The 18350-nt window shown below is 43.1% G+C and overlaps 1 protein-coding gene across 1 annotated transcript in view; it reads right to left on the minus strand.

Annotated features, from left to right (window-relative positions):
- Window positions 1–18350, minus strand: part of EIF2B3 (eukaryotic translation initiation factor 2B subunit gamma) — a 74620-nt gene that overhangs the window by 37495 nt on the left and 18775 nt on the right. The window contains exon 3 of the mRNA XM_010716194.3: window positions 8996–9085. Coding sequence (XP_010714496.1) covers window positions 8996–9085 — 90 coding nt within the window. The remainder of the gene's footprint in view (window positions 1–8995; window positions 9086–18350) is intronic.

Below are 18350 nucleotides of genomic sequence, written 5' to 3' on the forward strand. Positions count from 1 at the left end.
AAGGGTCACTATCTGATGCTGTAAGTCATGCTTGGAGGACAAATTAACAGATTTTAACACTTACTTTACAAAAACTTGCATTAGGAGCTGCCTGCACGACCAGACTGTAACTCAGGAGGCTTCGGCATGTGGCCAGTAAGGCATATTGTGGTCTCAAAGACAAACCTACAGTTATTCATGAAGATAATCAGCTCCAATTCGCGCATCCAAAGATATGCCTGCTCCCAAGTAGTTCACTAACAGGAAGAAAAATTGTATTTATTACAGAAATGGTTTGCTGAAAAATCCTAATTTGTTTAAATCTACTGTGAATCATTAGGCTTTTTTTCCCCCTGAGGTTACAGGAGTGAGCACAAGGGGTATCAAGGGAAGGTGATAAAAGCAATGATACTCTGCAAGGAGATGACAACATCAACAAATTCAATTCCTGGCATTTCGAGTAAGAAACAGAGAAAGCTCCAACAGCTGGATGTGTTTGACAAGGAAAGGAAATGGAAAAGATAAATTGCTATTTCACATTCTAATAGATTAAATGCACTAAGGAGGAGCTTGTTTTCTTCTTTTTGGTTTTTTTTTCCCCTCTTCTTTTCCTTGTTTGGAGAGCTACAATCTATTTGCCCTGTCTGTACACAGCATACTTCCTGTAGGAGCTATTTGTTTATTTACCCATTTTAATCACAAGGAAAGTATTCATTATAAAATCTCCCTTTTCAGCAAAGGAGAAACCTTCCAGCCACACGGCTGACACATGTTAACTCGCAGGTATTCACAGAGCAGGTTCTGTTTTAAGCCATCTTTCAGGCAGCCACACAAAGACCACCAAGCTGGGTGTTCAGCTCTGCCAGACCTCCCCCAGCCAGCAGTCCTTGCCAGGAAACACAGGTGACAGCCTGAATGATAAAAAGGCATTTCGAGAAGGAAAAGAAAAAATGTACTGGTTTAGTCTGGGCAGCACCTTAACGTAAACCTGCAGGGGCCTTTGTGTACAGCATAGCACACAGCCATCGAAGCAGGAGCTTCAGCACAAGTCACTCGCACCTCCAGCATTCAGAGATCCTCTGCTTTCCTCATACCACCCTTATCATTTACTGGGGAGAAGGGATGCCATCCAAAGGGCATACTCACATCGTCCCAGATGTGAGTATGGACTGGGAGCAGAACTCCTTGAGAGAAGCCCTGAGGAGAACTTGGGGGTCCTGCTGGACAGGAAGCAGGACATGAGCCAGCACTGCGCTCCTGCATCCTGGAAGGCCAGCTGTACCCTGGGCTGCATCAACAGCGGTGGCAGCAGGAAGAAGGAGGGGACCATCCCCCTCTGCTCTGCCCTTGTGAGGCCCCATCTGGAGCACCGTGTCCAGGCCAGGGGCCCCCAGCACAGGAGGGATGCAGAGCTGTTGGATTGAGTCCAGAGGAGGACACAAAGGTGCTCAGAGGGCTAGAGCACCCCTCCTATGAAGAAAAGTTGAGGTAGATGGGCTTGTTCAGTTTGAAGAAGAGAACCCACTGAGAGAATCAGTGCAGCCTTTCAGTATTTAAAGGGAGCTTATAAACCAGATAGAGACCGAGCTTTTACACGGTCTGATAGTGATAGGACAAGGGGGAACTGTTTTAAGCTGAAAGAGGGGAGATTCAGGTTAGGTGGCAGGAGGAAATTCTTTACTCAGATGGTGGTAAGGCTTTGGCACAGGCTGCCCTGAGAGCTGTGGGTGCCCCATCCCTGGAGGTGTTCAAGGCCAGGTTGGATAGGATTCTGGGCAGCCTGGTCTGGAGGGCAGCAAATGACTAGTGGATTGGAACTGGATGAGCTTTAAGGTCCCTTCCAACCCAAGCCATTCTGTGACTCCACTTCAGCTCTTCCCACAGCCACAGATGTGAGAACACTGAGCACAGACAGCAAGCCTTCCTCTCCCTTTCCAGCGGAGGCTTTCAGGACAGGGCAGAGGGGAGCAGAGAAGAGCAGCCTGCTCTGGGATCACAGCTGAAGCAGCTTGGAAAGACAGAGCAAAATGACCTCACGCGATTTGTTCTTATGTATTTCAGCAGTTCAGAAAAACAGCGTTTGACTTTGCAAACAAGTCATGCTGACTTTGGCTATAAAGTTTACTGCAAATTTGTCATGTTGAGAAAAGAGCTTCTCTACCAGCACATCCTGGCAGGCAGCACTTCTGTCGTTTCGCAGCACAGAGCTGCCTCGCTCCCTCAGCTCCAGCACCCCACAAGACAGGAGACCCAGGAACAGTGCATTTCCCAGGGGCTCGACATCTGCACTCAGCATGGCCAGGACCAGGCACTGCGAATGCTTACTCGGAGCTTTCAAAGCAACTGCAGGACCACTGTTTATCATTCTTGCCCTTCCAGCAACATACATCATTCCTCCTGGCCGCAAACAGAGCTGCCCAGTTCCCAAGTGACTCTGCACTCGAACCAGGTTCTTCTGCACTCAGAATCTCCTTACGTTAGAAAACTCAATTGCCACCCATGTGCACGATGGAGAAGCTCTAACATCTGAGCAAACAAAAAAACGGCATCTGCTTTTAGAAAAAAACAACAAAACACAAGACGAATAGCTTTTGGAGTTGTACAACCTGGGTGCCTATAGATGAATTGCCTATCATTTCCTATTAGAAGTTTCTGTTCTCATCTGTTTATAAACTCTGCCAAAATTTAACTGTTTTGGCTGAAATTACCCATGCCAGGTGTTTGCCTCAAGCTGATTTTTGTTGGATAGCTTCATCAAAAATGTCTCCGCTATTTCCAAGAACAAAATTATGGAAAAATACTTTGTTTTGTCCATGCTAAAAATATTTCAGCTACTCTGCTGAAAAGCTCTTGCACTTTCATGCTTGCAATTTGGCACAGTCATCTTTTTGTCAGGGTGTTACATTCATAAACATAAAAAGTGCCCATACTACATCAAACTCAGTCTGAAAAACCACTGTACGCACACACTTGGAAAATACCTCTTTTGCAGCTAAATTTTCTTAGTCCTTCTACGTTGGGCACACTCGTTCTTTGAGTCTCATCCTACAAGGTAACTGGGCTGCTTTATGCACTGCTCCTCAGAGTAACAGAGCACACTCCAGGCCAAGGTCACAAAGGCTGAGCTAGATAAATTCAGAGCATCACATCTCGTTCTGCTGGCTGACCTGACAGGTGATAAATCTGTGCCGCTAACAGCTACTCCACTAGCAGGAGTCACAGTAGCCTCACTGAAGATACATATGAATCACTTTCTTAGAACTGATACATGTATCTTACATATACCTATACACGCAGGCACACACTTAAACAGAATTTTAAATGAACATCAGGGTAACAGTTTGGGCACACAAATTAAGAAAATCCAGATCTATGTTGCTTATACAACCCTAATTAAGACCTTGCGTGAACACACGATACAAGCCTTAAAAACGTATTCACCTACTTCTCTCTCCCCGGTCTCCATTTCTTCTTCACCCAGTGTAAAGATGGACTATGCCCTGGGGATAAATGAAGGTTGTGTAATGAGGCAGAAGAATGCCTGCCTCATTTGTTAGAACATGTGTGTTAAATATACAAGGCAGAGAGCTGCGGGAGAACTGCTAATATTTAAAGCAAATGAATGATGCCTGAAAAACTATTTTTTTTAATTCCCTTCTGTCAGAGGAGTCTACAGAAGCTGCTGAATGCAGATCACAAATCTAACTTCTGCAGGTTGCTACTGGTTAAGTGCTTTTGATTTGCTCAGCATCACCTTGCAACAACTATCATCAATAGAAAAGATTCTTCCAGCATTTCAAGAACTCTGTATAATAGTAAGGTCTGAAAAACAGCATACTGAAGATATAGAGGCTTCAAACTTCAACTGATGTGTGCCTTAGCTTCCCCCCTTCATTATGGAGAAAGAGTGACTTCTCTAACAGAAGTGCTGGAAAGACAGTTAATTAAATGCATACAGAGCATTCGAGTAGCAGCAATGAACATCTGAATCTGTAAGGAAAGCATTTACCCTATCCTCAGAACACATTTAAACAATGAGAAGAAAGAAAGGCTGGCAGCCTTCATCTTAACTACAGAAATTAAACATAATATTAAACAGTATCTCCTTCACTGAACATCTCAGGTGTCCAATGATGCAATGTGACAGAGGAAAGAAAAAAGAACAGAGCTATGTAATTGGAAACTGGACTGTAATGCATGGCACATACAGAATCACAATGCTGCACGGGAATCCTCAGCTGTGGCACTTCCTAACTGCCAGGAGTTTGACTTGTGAAGTAAGCATTTAATAACAATGACTCGCAGAGGTAACTTAAGAAGTATGACCCCATATTTCCTTGTTTTAAGCAGCCTCAATCTGGCCTCTGATTTTCTGGTATCCCTCAGTAAGAGGTGGAAATGGCAGACTGCACACGGCTACTGCTTTCAGCTGTGAGCAAGATGAGATCTGAACACATGTAACAGATGTGCACATACAGGTAACAACTGACTGGGTACAATATCACTTACGTACACGTGTATCAAAAGCATATTGCGTATCTACTTCTAAACATCTAGGCAAGATAGAAAGAGAGATTCACCTTTAATACTTAAATTTTCAAAACAAAGGGTTGCTTTACTTTTACCCTTCCTTCCCCAAATCAGGTACATTATTTCACCAGGCTACAGCTTTAGAAATAACCTAAAAAACAGAATGCAAACAACAAGACAACTTCACTTTTCCTTTGCTAGTAGCTCTGATGGGATTGTTAGCAAGCAAACTGCCAGCACGTAGTAAAGAAGTCTCGGTGCATGTCTGTGCAACACTCTGGGTTCACAAAGCCAGAATCTGCCCTCCACTACAGATGAAGTTCACAAGGAAAAAAAGAATAAGGACTCTCTTCTTCCATCTGCCCTGAGTGCAGCAACAAGGCAGGATTCCAACCTAGCACTCAGGAGAGTGCCAAAAAGGGGACTGGCTACTGTGCTGGCTGCCACCCCAGGGCCCCAGGGGTGTGAGGCCCGCCAGCTGTGGGGTGGAGCCATGCCCCCAGCCAGCTACAGCCTTGCTGCTGTCTTGCCTGCTGGCTGGGCCTGCCTAAAGATCTTTTTAAGAAAAGCAATATTGTGCAGTTCATCATGCGGTGCAGGTGTTCACCTTCAGCTGTCGCTGCCCTGTGCTGGCAGGGTAGCTCCAGCAGCCAGCACTTGTCCGCCTTCCCCACTGCACGCAGAGCAGCACCTACGGCCAAATGAAAGCATCCAAGGCCAGCTTTCTTCTGAAAAATGAGATGTTTAGGAAAGAAGAGCTCTTGCCCGAGTGCAGGGAGAACAGATTTTTAACTGTGCAAAGCCGTGGTGCAGTTGAGCAGAGCAGAGCTCTTACAGCAAGGAGGATGAGGGAGGATCGGTCCACCCTGGTGGTGCAGTGGAGCAGAGAGAGAGGAAGGAGTCAATTCCAGCTGCAAGGACGGACAAACTGCTTGGGGCACTAATTTCTTCGTCTGTTCCCCAGGTCACTGTGGAACCACTGGTGTTTCACTTTGGCAGATTAAGGCAGGTAGGACTGTCACATGCCTGAAGACTCAATTTCACAACAATGCATATTAAACTGGAGGCTGAGAGATAAATGGAGATGGAGATATTAACAACCAAACTCCATTTTTTCCTCCTCGACAAGGAAAGAAAAAGTAGTTTATTTCCCAGGTTTAAACCCTGTTAGGGCTGTGATGTCTTTTATTTTTGTCAGGATGTACAGATTTGAGGGGTTTCTAATAGACAGCCCATTTCCTCTGACTTTCATTCAAAGGCACTACAGATTTCTGTTATTTCTGTTTTTAGAACTCAGCAACTTGTATGGTTTCCTAAAGCGCAATAAGACTTCAGGCAAGAGAATCTGTTATTTAGGCCTTTTAAAATAGTTCATAAAAATGTATTAAAGGACTACGAACTGAATTACCAACTCCTGAACAGTGTTCCGACCTCTCCAAGCATCCCCCAAGGTACAAGCCGAGTGTTGCCAAACACACACTGATTATTCTCTAAACAATCCCACACAGAAGATGAAACAAGTGCACAGACACATGAAGGGGTTTGTCCAGCAACACAAAGACAGTGGCCGTGCTGATAATAAAACCTCTGTATAATGCTCCATTTGGGATCTGAACAATAAATGGAGCCTTTTTCTATGGGTGTCATATTACAGAGTTGTCCCAAATCCTATCAGACTCACGTACTTGGACAAAACAAGATCTCAGCCAGTTCACCCCCCCTCCACCCCCATTTTCCTAATAGTTGCTAGCGATTTCTGACTTTACATACAACGCATATATTAACCTGATCAAAGCAGAGGAATGCAATTTACTCTTACAGGTGCAGCTATATGCAAACTACATTCTCGGTGGGAGAGCTAGTTGCCATTTTAACCACATCTCTGCAGCTAAACTCGGAGTACACTGGGCTTTTATCCCACTTGGAGCAACAGATCCCACACACACAACCACATTAGTTTTCATGCAATTCTTTGACCTGGAAGTAATCATAACTTTCCTCTGCAGAATGGTGAGCAGTGACCAGTTGTAGGACTTGATATTTTTGCTGCTGGGCAGCATTTTTTCTGCTCTTGTATGTCAAAATAAAATTTGACTTAAACAAAAAAAAAAAAAGCAAATGCTTTCCTAAGCTACAAACAATGAAAAAAGGTGTTCTGCCTGCCATCAAGCCCCGCTGTTAAAATATTAACACAATGTAAATATTGTAATATTGAGGAAGTACGCTGTGTCAGTACTTCCTGGCACCACACAAGAGCTTCACTGTTCACTTCAATCCCTGCTGTTAGTTTTAAATACGCACAACTTAAACAAGGCATCTGAGCTTCTCCAGTCCTGGGGCAAAATTGCAGAGAGGCGAAGTCTTACTGTACGCTTTCTCTAGACTAAAACCCAAAGTATTAAAAAGATTCCCTAAACCCAAACAATTATGTCGATGTCAGTACTTTTGAGGGAAAAATATTCTGCAGGGTCTTTCAAAAGCCCTGGCACATTGCTGCCAAACAAGGAAAGATCTCTGGGTATGCACTGTCCTCCCCTTCCTTAGCAAAGAAAAACAAGCTGCAAATGCCCCCGATGCCAGAAGCCTGAAAGCCCAACTTATTCATCATGGCAAAAGGCCCATTCTCCAGATCTGCCAGTTAGACACATTACTAGCAATTGATTCTCTCCCTCTCAATTCAGAAGACTAGCAGCATATATGTAATGAAGAGAACGAGGCAGCTACCTGCTGTTTAAGTAAGGCAAATGTGGCAGTCAGACCTGAGGAACAGAGGATCATAGCAGGTAGGCAGTATCTGTACTGAAGGCTTATGTAAAACAAAGACAATTTCATAAAACAACATAGACAAAATGATCTCTGGAAAAGAAATAGCCCTGACAAACCTGCAAAAATCCAGAAGACTTGATCTGGAGGCAACTTGAGGAATGCAAAGCAGAATTTCACTCTGCTGGCTTTGGTTAATACAATGTAGGCAAAATCATGCCACTCATAAAAGCAAAGATTTTGCCAGCTTGAATGGAAACCGCATAAAGCCTTGAAATCTGAAATGACCAATGTTTATGTTTAGGGGCCTCATTGTGTCATGCACTGTGACATGTCAGACAAAGACTGTCCTTGTTCCCCAAACATAACGATCCAAATTCAAAAGAAATGAAGTATACCAAGGAAAAAACTGAACGTGTGAAATGTTTCCACATATTCAAGCAATGCCTAATCCCAACAAAACTACGTGGCTGAGATTTCCAGATATTAACTCTACATGTTGTATTATGACAAAAGAGATGCATACACACTGCCTCATGCTTCCACGGAATCCACAGAGTCCAAGATGTCAGTGACTTTTTAAAATACAGGTAATAAAAGGCTTATTCCAGATTTAAAATCCTTCTCCTGAAGCCTTCTCACCTTTCAGGCATTCTCATACACCAACGGGATCTAAAATGACTTGCACAATGCTCCCACGTGCCAGTCACAGCAGCAGATAAGCTTTATTCTTATGCATGGTAAGAAATTGCCCTGAGGGTTAACACAGATTTTCCACTTAATTTTAGCTCACTCCCAGAACCTTATTCAAAGAGCTCCTTTGAACACATACACAACTGCATCACCGGATTTGTATATGGTCAAGGCTACCACAAATCCCCTTACTTACCCACCCACAATGTTTTCTCACATCAGTTTATCTACTAAGAAAAGCACTAGGAACACAACACTTACTCACCCCCTTTATCTTTCATCTTACTTAAAAGGGAGAAAAAGTCTTGAGAACTCAGTGAGCATTCAATATATGTAATGTACATGATGAGAGAGCTACAAAAATTCTAGGAAGAGGACATCAATTCCAAAACCAAACTACTTACTGTGAGGAGAGTTGTTCATTTGTTTGTTTTTTTAAAGATAAACAAGGGTGTTTTTTTTTTTTTGTCCATTTCATGAAATATTATAGCTAAGATCCTTCTCCACTTCCATAAATGGATGTTTTTCTTGCTCTCAGTGGGTGGTCTCAGAGTTTTGACAGAGGAACATCACAAGCTAAAAACATAGGATGCTGCAGAGATAGCCCACCTGCAGCGGTGGTGGATGTGAGGGGGGAGAGGAAAGGTGATTTCAAAGGCCAAAACAGACTGTGGTGGGGGAAACCAAAGGTCAGAAATGTATTCACAGCCCTAACAATGGGGGAGCCCTGGCAAAGTGAGCAGCCAAGAAACACAGCTACATTAGGATAACAAGAGATGCAGAACGAAGCAAAAATTTTAGCTTTTATTTTTGCCATTACTAGATTAAAAGAAAAGCCTGAGCAAGAAAGTCAGGCATAATGCTTAGCATTGCTTTTCATGACATTAAAGTTGTTTGTTTTTAATTAGCTTATTTTCCATTTCCATTGTCAGCCAATTTAATGAAGCAAATCTTCCTTTAAAAGCTCCAGTCTGAAGTACCTGTCAGTGCAAACACCTGCTGTGACTTTACATTGTGTTTGGTTTCTTACCTGTTTTCTACAAGGAAGTCTACCACATATTTCTTCAGACAGTAGAGATGGGCGTCCATCAGCCCTGTTCTGATGTGCATCCTGGGGTGCCTAGAAGAGGGGGAAAAAAATAAAATCATGGAACTTCGCATGGCTGTTTGCAAGAGTTTGTCTTTGCAATGAAGTCAGTGGATTGTGAGAGGTTTGCAAAGGAAGATCTGCTTCTTTCTTCCCACTGCTGGTTTATCAGACAGGAAAATAGTGCAGGCTGCCATTACTGGACTCTGTCTGCAAACTTACACCTGCTGGCCCTGGGCTGATTTGCTGTGAAAGAAAACACCTCCTCCAAGGAGTCATTACTCCTGCTACATCTTCTTATGTAAGTGGAAATTGCACATTACTGGGCAGGAAGCCAAAGTAATGGGCCCAGAGTGCTAAAAGTTACAGTGGGTAATGTCAGGGTACAATAATTCAAAGCTTCTGGCTAAGTGCCTGCCTTAATATGCAAGGCTGTGCATGTTCCACTAGCAAACACAACACTACTATGTTTTTTTCCAGCTCTTCCTGGAGGCAAACAGGGGAAGGAGATGGGGTCTGCCCACCTTCTCAGCACTACACATTACAAATGACTGCCACAGCTTGATTACTAAGCATTTGCACCCCCAGTCCAATAAGATGGAAAACGTCAGGAGAACTCCCTCTCATCATCAGCCAAACAATGGCAAACAGGGAATTCTTACTTTTCAAATCAGGGGCACATTAGCATCTCAGTAGCTCAGAAGTCTCTATCAGATCCACTGTTTCAAGAACAAAGCCATCAACAGTCCAACGACAGTGGAATCATTCAAGATGTCTGTAACTGGACTCGGTCCTGGGCCTATAAAGGAAGGAAATTGCAACCTATACTTGAAAGGACCTATATTTTCATTTTTTCTCCTTTGATGCCCAGATTTTGTAATGAAGTCTAAATGAATACATCTTACCAGCATCTTCCAGCCAACTTTGTTCTCTTATTCCAGGTCACGCCAAAGTCAGATGTTTGCGATCAAGATCATTTTTACTCATTAGCTAAGTAAAGGGATCACTTAACTTAGGCTAGTACATGGATAAGTAAACCAATACTAACACACTCAATGCTTACTAATATCAAAGTTGTCTAGTATACCAAAGCGTTCTAGTAAGCCATTTTTGCAGAGCATATCTTGATTAACACTGAACAACTAAAGGCCTTAAGATTTTATGAATTCAGATGGCATTTCTCAAGCACGTCACTCAAATCAAACCAAGGGTATTATTAACTAGTGATACGTTCTGCAAGGCCTGCTTGTAAGGAAAAGTTCCTGTATGAGTTGTATGGCACTTTGGAGTAAGTATATGGTACTAAGAAGTGATAGATATACCTCCAGTTGGTTACTTCATTAACAAAACATGAGCTCACCTAGCAGTGCTCCAGTACTGATGTTATCAGTGTCCCCGATGTTGCTGTGGAAGTCAGCCCAAATAGCAATGTTCTTTATGCAAGGAAAGGGAATCTACTGAGTTTAATGAAGCCTTGCATTTGCAAATTTGCAAACTTGCTACTGCTCTGCATCCAGAGGATGGTTTCCTCATTGTGGATTTATGGGATGGAGAATTTTTCCATCTTCCCTGAGAAAAAAAGATCTCTTGTATTTATAAAATGAATATATTAATAAATATATTTATATTGAGACAGAACAGGAAAAAAACAATTCTCAATTTGAAGACGACACAGCTTCAGCGCCAGTATGCCATTTTTTTTCTCTCTATTCAAGCTTCCTTTAAATACACGGCAGGAGAAGGTAACAAGGCTATAAGCAGAACAGTGTAAACCAGGAATTCCTCTGTAAGTGCCAGTTCTGCTGCCAGTGTCTGAGCAGCTTTCACACATCCAGTCTCCCCACCTGCAAACTGGAATGACACTGTTTAGCACCGTGCACTGAGGATATGTAACTACATGCAAATATTAAACCAAATCAGCTAAGCAACTTTACAACAGAGTTTCTTAAAATCTGTGTAAGTAGACAGAGCAGCACAGTGCTGTCCTTTCAGCAGCTTCATCACACCTTGAGCGATGAAAATCCAGCCAGATCACAAGAAATACTGGAGCACCACTCTAAGCTGGCTTTCAATGTAGAACACATGAGCAATAATGGAATGTCATGCTGAACAAGAGGGAGGTCCCACAATGAAAATCCTCTGAAACACAGACCACCTAAGAGATGTGCAACAGAATAGTCCCATAGATTAATATTATAATCACAGTCTCAGAGGTCAAACAGGCAAGTTTGGGCATACGCATAAACAAAACTGTGATTTCTGTAAACCAGACTCGAGGAGAAAATAGCCACGCTGACCCAGGCTGATAAGAGCACTGTCTTATAACAAGCCACTAAAGATGATACCAATTTTCATGGACTAACACTTAAACCAGTTCATCTTCAGGTAAAAGAACAGGAGTCAAATAATCTAATAGATAACAGCAAACTCCATCACCATTTCAAATGAGCATCTGGTTACTAATATGGAAAGCCACACTCCCTCCCCGTGCCTCTGATCTCCCCCTCCATCAGCTAATCTTTACAACATATGAAAAATGAGCCAGTCAGAAGAACAGCTGATACAGAGAGAATCGAATAACAAACAATGCAGGAGCTGAGAGCTGGCGCACCTACACTTATCGCTCGGAAGGAGATAATGCACAGTGCTTTTAATTATATCATCAAAGCAGTGGAGAAGGTAGTGGGAGGGGCTGGCTGCAGATGGGTACGTGTTAATGCATGCAGGGCTGGGTAGTTTATCAAAAGAGAAAGGCTGGATATATATCTGAGAGGGTCACCGTAGAGATGAAAGTTGCAACAGCCATTGTTGGAGCTTTTTAATGAGCGAGGAACGTCAAATGTGAAGCCCCTAGGAATCACACCAATTACTACAGGAACTTCAGTTCAATCTAGCAAATGTAATCAAGCACGAGTCATTAAAATACATGGTAAAACTCCCATTGGCGCTGCCACTATAGCATCTATTATGGGCTGTGCTCCCATGCAAGGGAGGGGGCTGCTCCCCGTTGTAAGCGCTGTGTGTTATGTTAAGTGATGGCAGATTTCAGCCCTAATGATGCGGCACAGAGGGCTCCCTGGCAGAAAGCTGACAATGAGGAAGCTCACAGAGATCTGTTGAGAAGTGAGGAAAAGATCGGCAACTAAAAGAGCAGTTTCAAAGAATGCAATTTAATGTGTAAAATTAGCTTTTATCAGCACCTAATTCCACAAAATCCTGACTCGGGATGAGAGCGCATAAAGGTCTGCAAGAGGCCTTAAAAAGGCCTGTGCCCGTCATTCCTCACGCGCCATTGTGAAATAATAAGCAGTACTAACAGGATTGATGCATGCTTCGTACATGGCATTGCTTTGAAAGCGGAGCCCAGAGCTTTTTTCTCCCTGATAACCTCACTTGGGATTTCCTCCCTCGGGGAAGTCAAGCACTGATAGAGCAACCTTCTCTTGTTAAAGGCAAAAAGACGGACAATTGTTTCAACTGTAAACTAATTAAGAGCGATTACCACCGAGAGCTGGAGGTTCCAAGCAGCCCCGCACTCCCACTGACAGTGTGATAATGCCAGGCTGGGGTCAAAATCATAAATCTGAAGGGAGCGCACACAATGCTTAAAGCCAAAAAGCCTCTCTTACTAAGCATGGGATATTGCCACATTAACCTCAGCACCTCACAAATAAACTAGCTGAGAAAGAGAAATCCCATGGCCTCCTTTCCTTTAACTTCATACAGCTGTTGGTGGAAAATATGAAGGCCTTTAAATAATCTCAAGGACCCGGGGCTATCTGTACTCCAACACTAATCCGAGCAGTGACACAATAAGAAGGCAATCACAGCTACTATTAACCTGGCTTCCGAGCTGATATGTGAATTACATCTACCGTGGGCTTATGGAGCATTAGTTCATCTGCCTGCTATCCCTCAAGGAAAAAGAAATAAATTAAAAGCACTCTAAGTGAAAATGATGGATTCTATGCATTTATTTTGTAAGTAAGTGCGAGTAGCTCACACAGTCTGCGCAGCCAAAGTGGATCCCTTCTTTCCCCTCCCACAAGCACACTGCAAGAAGTGCACCATCCACTTCCATCACACCGGGCTGACCCTGCCTGTCGGCACTGGAGGTGGTGCTCTCCTGTTGACACAAAACCGGTGTACAGACTCACACTAAGAGAAGCCTTACAGCAAAAGCTGCCAGACCACCTTTAATGTCTCAATTCCTACTTTTGAAGGGAAAAAAAAAAATCCCTAAAATGCATTGCTCATTTACGGGACAGCTCTTGGCTGTAAACTCGCTAATAATAAAAGACCACTGTTACACTGGCTCTTCAAAAATCCCAGACACCTTATGACCTTAATTTTACACAGTGCTTTTGGCCAAAAGGATCCCAAAGCACTTAGCAAAATGAATGTCCCCACTGTACAGCAGGCCTGCGTTGCCCACCAGTGAAATGCTGCCATCTCTGGGCTGAACAGCAGCAGCTGTGGTGCACGGCTCTGCTCCCTGTCCTGGGTTGTCCTGCAAAACTGGGCCGGGCCACCCGCCTTCCCGCTCTGCAGGAAGGCTGAGCAAGGTTTAATTAGAGGAATCACATCATCTATCATAGAATGGCTTTGGCTGGCAATATGCTGTTTCTCAGGTGGAAGAACTGGTTCAGCTGTGTTCTGAGGAACACCTGGGTGATGTAAGGCAGCTGGCACAGCGAGGAGCAGGGCACAGCCTGGCAGAAATACCGTCACCAAGCCTGGATTTAAAGGTGGCACGGATTGCTGCTGCCTGTCTTATGGCCCCCCCAGTGACCCTGCCTCCCAAGCTCAGTCACCCCAAGTTCTCGGTATTGCTCTTATGTCAATTTTCCAACAACCTTATTTACAAAAACAAGAGGGCATCATACAACACTCTTTGGTCCCTTGAGGGCCTAGCAGGGAAGGATGTGGCATGTTCACAGCACAGCTCTCCCATCAGACACCCCAGCACCTGCCTGCAGACAGCATGCAGACACCCAGGAACGTAACACTTCATCCTCACAAAGCTGCTTCTGCAGAGGCCCTGCACCAGGAGTGGCAAGTAGTTCAAAATCCAAATGTTTTATTGATCTAGTGACCTAGAGTTGCTTGAAAGCCTTCCGAATAATAAATATTTTTCATATATAACCTTCATCATGTGCCATTTTTCTTTGCTATATTATATTATTAATATGCTCGTGAGACTCTAATACAAATTATGAACCTACTTCTGACAAGATGATGTTGAAAACTTTTTGGTAAAGAAACGTGCTTTCATTGAAAGCCAAAGATTAAGTCATTTTCTCTAGAATAAAGAGTATAGGTTAGCAGGCAGAGCTCAGGATTAATATTTGTTCAAGGTCAGTAATGGTTCACAATAAGCCAGCATGACCTTCCATACACAAAGACTCGTTATCTTGGCACCAACGCCACAACTGAACATTTACATCTCTCTGACCTCAGCGCTGAGCAGTGAGGGTGCTGACGGCTGCAGGGCCAACTCATCATACAGCCCTGCACAGAATGTTTTTCCTCACCCTGCTCCAGCTTCCTCTTAGGAAAGTGAGAACAGCAGCAATTCCTCGCCCACCCCAAGAGGAGGAAAGCTTCCTGGGTGCATGAGCATCCCCTAGGAGCACGCCGACACAGCTGCTGGGGTCGGCAGTTTCCCTAAGCTTGGTTCAAGGGGCTGCTCTGCCACACTGAGTGCTAACAGCTGTAAGGAACAACGCGAAGGCTGGGGCTCCCCACAGTCTCCCTACCCCCTTTCTCCTTTCCCTGCCCTCAACTGAAATTGAGGCCGTGCGCATCTTTTACACGAGGTGCTTTTCTATTAGGTGCTGGTCTGCTAGAACACCCACGTGCTTCACTTGGAAAGCAAAAGAGGGACCAACACGATAATAAGGACGGAGTTTGGTATGAAGAGAGGAGAATACCCTGCCCTGAAGGAGGGCAGGGACTGCCAGAGACATTATTAATACGTTCTACCCTTGAGCTCCAGTAGCTACTTGTTCTGCACACAGAGAAAAAGGATTAATCAAGCCTTGCATGTAAAGTTTCTTTCTCTGGTGTGCCAAAATATTTAAAGCAGTACATACAAAGTGAAAGCCTTTTTATTATACACATTCAATGTAATAATCTTATGCTACAGTTAAGGCTGGGATTACAATGAAGTAGATTACTGTGCACTATAACCAATTCAATTCCAACACAACGGGACATGGCTTAGTCATTTCGCTCAGATTTGGTATTTGAGCTTATTTTTCTTATGCTGAGCTAAACTGTGATTTAAGAGATTTAATCAAGCTTTGGGAAATGCTTTCTTTGCTAAAGGAGGAGAAAGAACTAAAAGTCTGCACCTGGCAACCCTAATGATTTCCAATTTTCAGCTCATTTTGCTTCCTGCTTAGTGGAAATTCACCTTAGCAAATAATTGTTCCTTAAGATCACCAGGGCTGAAAGGATGACAACACATAAGAGGAACAAGTTTTAAGCAAACAAGCGAAGCCGGAGGATTGAGTAGAGGCTACTGAAGAACAGCAGTTCCTGCTGATCCCTCCTACATCAGTCCCCAAAGGGCTGAGTAGCAGACATATGATATATTTTCTTAAATCAAATAATTACAGTAAATGCATGGGAAACAGTGAAACTGAATACTGGGTCAAAGCTGTAGGTCACTAGCAATATATAGCTTAAACACAGGAAGGTTGCCACAGTTTCTTTATGTCACTGCCCTAGACTCAAAGGCAAACAGAACCAGACCCAGCAAGGCACCTCGCCCAACAGTGCTCCTGAGGGCTCCAAGGGTGTTCTGTGCCTCTCGGTGCAGAGGGGCATTTTCCTCACAGCTAGAACTTACAGTGTAGGATCTGCAAAATGCAGGTACCTCATGAGAGCCTTCTTCACTATCAGTTGCTTACAATTAAAAATCTCTTTTGGAATCTGTTACTGTGCACAGGCCACACCTGATCACTCACTTTCCTTTGACAGTACAGCTACTGGGACAAATTCTGCCTCCCTGGAGGAAAACAGAGCTCAAGTTATGACTCAGCAGGGAGTCATAACATCCTGCACTGAGGTACTCCCTCAGACACACGGCAGCCTGGAGGTAGGGCAACATCAGTTTTGGGTCATGAGATCTCAGGGCACTGAAAGCCAACAGGGCTCAGGACAGCATCAGCATTCAAATACTGCCTGGCTTTGCAGAGAATACAGCAAATGGTATAAATTCCACACAAGTAAAAGAGATACTTCCATACTTTGCCATTTTGAAAGACACTACGGTATTTGTCAGCAAATATTTTAGAAGTGTCTAATATGCAGTCGTTAAAACAAAGCCTTAAAGATAGAGAAAGCATCATTCTTTGTGCAGAGTGACAACAGAATTTAAAACCAAAAGAGAGTTAAAGTCCCTCTGAAGCCAACTGCAGCCTCCTCTTCCTTTTCCAACCAAAAGTAACTCTATGAGTAATTCTTCTAATACGTAACTTGCATTTTACAAAACATCATCAGAAACACCAGGGGATGATGAACATAAAGATCAGGGAGAAAAAAAATGACACAGGAACATTTGCTACCACAAGAAGAGTTTAACATCCACCCAAAGTCCAAGTATGCATTTTTTAAACAAGTAATTACAGCACTTAGAACCACACTGCTTTAGTTTCTGATTAGACCAGATTACTCATAACTTAAAACTTCCAGATTTGTTAATGGCCATAACAGAAGTTACTGCAGCACGTTACTGTAAGATCCTGAGCTTACACATAAATGCTTTCAGGAGGACACTGAGGTTGGAGTGCTACAGCATAAAGACCCACTGAACATAAACATACACTGCACTGAGGACAGAGTGCAATTTCCAGCATTTTTCCTCATCTTTCACCCATTGCTAGGACCTGAATAACAGCTTAAGATTCAGCAGGGGACATTTCACGCCTTTTACACGATGATAATATGGCTGTTAGAAAACTGCAGTGGACAAGAGAAAATCTTGGCCAATTCAATGCACTGAAATGATATTTTTGAGCTGTAAGTTAACTTCAGCCCTTGGATAATTACTGCTGAATTAGAAACCTCACACAAACAAGAGCTCTGTACAGCTCAGCATGTGCTAACTCAATACAGCAGGTGGGAACTACCTTTAATTAGAAGATATGGGCAGTATTCACTTTAAAAAAGTCTCGAAGGAAAAATTATCTTGACACTTATTAAGACACTGCTCAGTGTATTTTCACAGTCTAAATACTGATATAATTTGGCATTTTTTTGCAGATGTCATTACAAAGTCCAGTTCCAGGCCAAAATTAGCAAGCATTTTATCACTGTGATGCAGGACAATGGCACACCTGTAGTCTTGAGACACCTTGACTTCAGTAATTAAACAGATAGGAGAAAAGTCATTGACCTAGATTCAGCGGTCCCTAAGGATGAAAGCAGTAATACAGAGCCATTTTCACCACTGATCACAAGCCCAGGCTGAAAAGCAAAAGGAGAAAGACAGCAGCTGAACCCTCTGCTATCTGCGGCAGTTATTCAAACCATGCAGACTTGAGGCAATGAGACGTCTGTGGTGGGTAAGAGCATTTAGATGTCTCCATAATTTGCTCTTCAAATACTTCTCTGTACCAAGTCCAGAGAGGCAACAAATGCAGTCCTTCTCCTTTTCAAGGCTAAACCCACAGCAGGGCAATCTCCTCATCTTGAAACACTTAGCTTCACAAAAAGAAAAGAAAACACATAGTAGATGACCTGAAGATTATCATTTACAGTTTTATGGCAACCTCAAATACTATTAAAATGAAACAACTTCTATTCCCTTCTTGCTTGGAAGAGACTGGGACCATTCCATCTGTGGTTGTGGACTACTTCAGTATTATCCAACTGCATAAACGAAACTAGTGTCAAAATTAAGTTTTAAATGGCTTGAGGTTTATAGGAATTAAAGAAGGAAAAATTAAATTTGAAACTCTGCTTGTTTACTAGCACTAATTAAATATGCCAGATTTCTGGGCAAGCTTCCGAGCCTGTGGCTACTACGTTACTGGCTTGTAAAACAGTCAACAAGTACACGAGTACAAAGCACAAATACAATAACAGATTTCGTGTGCAGTCCTGCCCATAGTTTGTAAAGAAAAAATGTATTGGAAACAATCTGTAACTATAAAGACCTGTGCTAAGCCCCTAGACTCTATTAGTAACATAAAAAAGGGAGCAAGTCTACAAAGGCTGCTTTTGCAGAGAGGAGTATTTAAAAAAAAAAAATCAGAGAGAGGTAAGAAAAGCAGTAAGCACAACCAAA

This window comes from Meleagris gallopavo, chromosome 10 (genome assembly GCF_000146605.3).
Source record: "Meleagris gallopavo isolate NT-WF06-2002-E0010 breed Aviagen turkey brand Nicholas breeding stock chromosome 10, Turkey_5.1, whole genome shotgun sequence".
NCBI classification, from domain to species: Eukaryota; Metazoa; Chordata; class Aves; order Galliformes; family Phasianidae; genus Meleagris; species Meleagris gallopavo.